The 4507-nt window shown below is 38.9% G+C and overlaps 1 protein-coding gene across 1 annotated transcript; it reads left to right on the forward strand.

The window, feature by feature from the left end:
- The first annotated feature begins 19 nt into the window (after positions 1 to 19).
- LOC140936024 (acid-sensing ion channel 1-like) lies at positions 20 to 4507 on the forward strand. Its single transcript, XM_073385604.1, has 6 exons — positions 20 to 407; positions 1978 to 2137; positions 2624 to 2680; positions 3039 to 3261; positions 3741 to 3832; positions 4300 to 4507. The coding sequence occupies exons 1-6, from the start codon at positions 27 to 29 to the stop codon at positions 4449 to 4451; spliced, it is 1065 nt and encodes a 354-aa protein (XP_073241705.1). The 5' UTR covers positions 20 to 26; the 3' UTR covers positions 4452 to 4507.

Here is a 4507-nt window from a genome sequence, read left to right on the forward strand (position 1 = left end):
AACGTCAAAAAACCGCAAGTGAAATTATGGCACAACTGATGCTCAGTCATCAAATCGAAGAAATGCTCCTTCCAGTAAGCCCACAGTTTCATTCTTGCTCTGTAAATGGGAAAAAGTGCACAGCAAATAACTTTACGAGTCACATGAGTTCATTATACGGATTGTGTTACACATTTAACTCTCTGAAAAGCGGTCGACCGTTACTTTATGCAACGTTATCTGGTAAAAATAGTGGACTAAGGCTTCTACTTAACATAGAAAGGGACAGCTACTTGGCTACTAACATTCGCCCAACAGTTGGTCTTGCAATTATTATCCACGACCAGAAAAGTTTTCCTTTCATGGACGACTTTGGTACCACCGTACAGCCAGGCATTTCAACTCTTTGTGCCTTTAGGAAAAGAAAGGTTAGAGACTAGCGCGCAATATTAAACAATTATTCCGCGAGCCCGAATGGGCTCTGAGTCAATAGCCCATGAGGCCTTGGCCTCATGGGCTATTGACTCAGAGGCCGTGAGGGTTTTAATAAAATCCAACTAGTTGGTCAAAAATATCGAGACAAAAAAACTTTAGCTAGCAAAACGCGATTCAGCCGCTATTGTTTTGGTTTTCAAAGCCCGCGCTTTTCGCTACTAGAGGGCTATAACATATAGCCTAGTAGTGGCTCAGCCAATCAGAACGCAGCATTGATAATAGACCACTAGTTGCAATGGATTTTACTAATATCTGATAACCTGTTTAATTATCCTAGATAGACAAGACGGTTTAACTGGAGAAGTTCATAAAAAAAAACCCCAGTTAGTCTGTGGCTTGGTTCCCAGCAACTGAGTGATAAATGATCTTCTTTGCACTGAAATGAATCAAGGAAAAATTTCGAGTTCCTACAATCTTAGACAAAAGTCCTTGGGACAGTGATTCAAATTTTGGCCCCACTGTCCATCGACCTCATTGTCAAGCTTGAGCGCCGATCCAAAGACGCGCGACTAAGTTTATCTTAAAACTGCCTTACTCTTCTAATATAAGTTATAAGTCTCGTTTACAAACTCTAAACCTAATACCTATTTGTTACCGGCATAAACTCTCAGATCTAACCTTTTTTTTTTTCAAATTGACACAAGGGTCTTGTTAACGTGAACTCCTCTGTGACCTACCTGAAGTTCGTAAATACGGTAGACGCACTAGATCTTCACCCAGTAATGTTAATAAATACATAATTAAGAAATGTAAAACTACTACGTACCAGAAATCCTTTCTTATTAGAACTAGTAAAATTTGGAATTGTTTAGCGGATGAGCTAGATTTGAGTTCATCGACCTTAGCTTCCTTTAAATCGGTTATTTTCAATCATTATAAGTCCTCGTCAGCTGTTTCCTATGATTATGAAGACCCACTTTCGTTCAAGTCTATCCGTTTAAAATGTAATAGTGCTCGTCCCTTGTCTCGTCCAATAACTTGTTGTATGTAGCTGTAGTTTTCTTGTATCGCTGTTGTTTTTAATATTTTTTGTTTTTATTTCTTTATTAGTATCCGAGACCGCTGTAATTGACCACAGCTGTTGCGGTGTCCCTGCCAACGTTCTTTCTGTTTGTTTGTTTTATTTTGGCGAAGCTAATAAAATAAAAAATAAAAAAAAATAAAGTAACTGTAATTTCTGGTTTCCCTCATAAAACAGTGCAACGTCTTCAAAAATATTTTGGAGTTCTCCTTCTCGCCCACCCTTTAGAATGCTGTAACTCGGGAAAAGTTTGGAAACAAACGTTTAACGCCGTACGTTCTTTGTGGGGTGGGGAAAAGGGGCAGGGCATGTGTGAAAAAGAGAAAAAATAGCTCATCGGCTGTCATAAAAATGCCCTTGTAAAAGTTCTTTCTGGTCATTAAATATTGGTCTCCTTAAATGAATCTAGAAGATCAATTGTGTCATGAACATGAGTTTCCGCAGCTTTTTACTAATTAAAAAAAGCACTTATTTTCTTACAGATAGTTAACTTGAAAGCTCCGTATGAAACAAATTGCACAAACAGATCACTGGATATGTTCAACAGCGATGTTTATGCCTACACAAAGAGAGCCTGCATGATAAAATGCCGCAATGATTACACTGTCAAAAGATGCGGCTGTACACCGCCTGAATTTAAAGGTATAGTAATGGCTCTTCATTTTTTACATTAACCAGTGAGTGTCTTTGTGGATGTTTAATATCCGTAAGCGGGCGAGTTCACTGAATGATGAGATTTACCGTTACTGAAAACAACAATATACCTCTTCCGATAGACCAAGATAGTTTCCTTCGATCATGAAAATTGAGATTAGTTTTTTAACAGTTGGCCTGGATAATAATTATTTTTTTCTGAGTTCTTGGGTTAATTGCCACTTTTTGAAATACATCTGTATTCAGCAAAAACAGCATGCCAAGAGGTTTCCACAATAATTTTAGAATTTCGCTCGCTCTTATACGGGTCCGGGAAGCCGGACACCTTCATAGAGGACTTTTGATAAGGCAAAATTAAGAAGATATTCTAGCAACAAGTTGCTAAAATAGAATTAAAAATATGTGAAGGAAGAATTCATTAAAGGATATTAAAATAACTTTATCGGAATAAATTTGTTTATTTTCTTTTTGAAGCGGATGCTCCGATTTGTGCGCCGAATGACTCTGTGCTCTGCGTTTACAATTCCTATGGTGAGTCTGTATTACTGGGGATCACGTTATAGCAAGCCCATGTATATATGCAAGCTGCTGCCAGGTGTGAGGCATTATGCGATTCTAGCCAGCTGACGCGTTGAACCAAGAGAGAATGAGCTAGAACATTCTATCTTGGTTGAACACGATTGTAAGATTTCTTGTCCCGTCCCTCCCTCCCTGATGGTATCGCGCGGTGGTCTAGGCAATAAAAAGAACCCCAAAGAGAGTTGTTGTGTATTTAATACTATTATAATGATAGATTGACCAAACTACTGGTGCAAGGTAACCTCTTATGAAATGAGCTAATCTGAGTTAAATTTATTCAATGATATATATATTATATATTTCATTGTAGAAGAGTTTGGAGCCTCTAGTGAAAAAGAATCTTGTGACAAGAACTGTCCTGAACCCTGTGAACATGTGGAATACGAGACTTCCTTCTCTTACAGCGCATTGCAGCCCGAAAGCTTCGTCGATCATCTCATGGATTTCCTTAAGAGCAATGACACGTCAGTGGATCGAGCGATTTACGAGCCCCTGTTGAACATGACACCATCTGAACGAGAGAGATACATTGAGTGAGTGCTTTACTTAGACTGGTATCTCCAACTGAATGAGGAAATACGTGAACTAATGTATACTAGTAAGCTTCCCTTGTGGAAAAGAGAGGGCGAACAAACAAACCAAAAAGCTGGTTGTTTTGCAGTCTAGTGGAAGAAGTGCAACCCGGCAAACAAATGCAAACTGGCAGATTATAGAAGCAAGAAACAAACAGATCTGGTTTAAATTACTCTGTTCGCTCTTTGCTATCCATTCGTAGTTTGCTTAGTTTGCCATCACAGATACTCCAGGCAGAGGGAGGATACTTAATCAGTCGTAATAAATGAAGGTAATGGATACAACAATTGTCTTGACTAGTATCTGTCGCACTGCGACTCCAATCGGAGGCAAATGGAGTACCAACCTCGGGTACACTTAAAAACTTGATTTGTTTTTGTTTCGTGTTTCCTAACTTAAAAATTAATTTTCTTCATATGTGAATTTTTTTTTAATCCAGAAAGAACATAATTTCCTTGGACATCTATTTTGAAGATCTGAGCTACGAAATCATTGAACAGACGCCTGTTTACGAGACCTGGACGATGATCGGTAAGACTCGCTCATGACTTGAAAACTTAGCACATTGTTATAACTGAACTTACAGTTATCAATCTTAAGCATTCTCGCCATTTTCCTGAAACGTCCGAGGGGAGCGAGGAGGCCTAATGGCAAACAGTTTACCACGCAGAATTATCAATTGAGACCCCTGAAGGAGTCGCGAAATGATCGAGTAGCGTATGACCTTTAACCTCTGCAAAGGTTCGGCTACATTCCATTTAAAAATGCGCGATTTACGATCCCCTTCAAACTTTATTATATTCCTCTCCCCAACCTCCCGAAGACACAAAGAGAATTTGTGGAGGATCAGACTGAGGAAAAGGTTTATAGCAAGCACGGCCATGTATCCCACGTATACTATACTTCCTGTAATTTCTTTTAAATTAGCCTCCGAGGCCTATCACTTTCCTTTGTTTAGTCAGGACCAAATCTTGCATTATTTATTATTTATTGTATAGGAAGCCTGGGTGGGACATTTGGTCTGTTCCTTGGAATGAGTTTGCTCACCATTTTAGAGTTCCTTGACTTCATCTTCGCAAGGATTTGTCACTTACTTCAAGGTCTCCACTCTGGCAACAGACATACTGGAACCATTCATGCAGAGTTTTGAGAATCTTTATTGATGGACATGGGATTATAAACTGTACAATTCACTGATCATTTGTC

The sequence above is a fragment of the Porites lutea genome, chromosome 4, assembly GCF_958299795.1.
Source record: "Porites lutea chromosome 4, jaPorLute2.1, whole genome shotgun sequence".
Classification (NCBI taxonomy): domain Eukaryota; kingdom Metazoa; phylum Cnidaria; class Anthozoa; order Scleractinia; family Poritidae; genus Porites; species Porites lutea.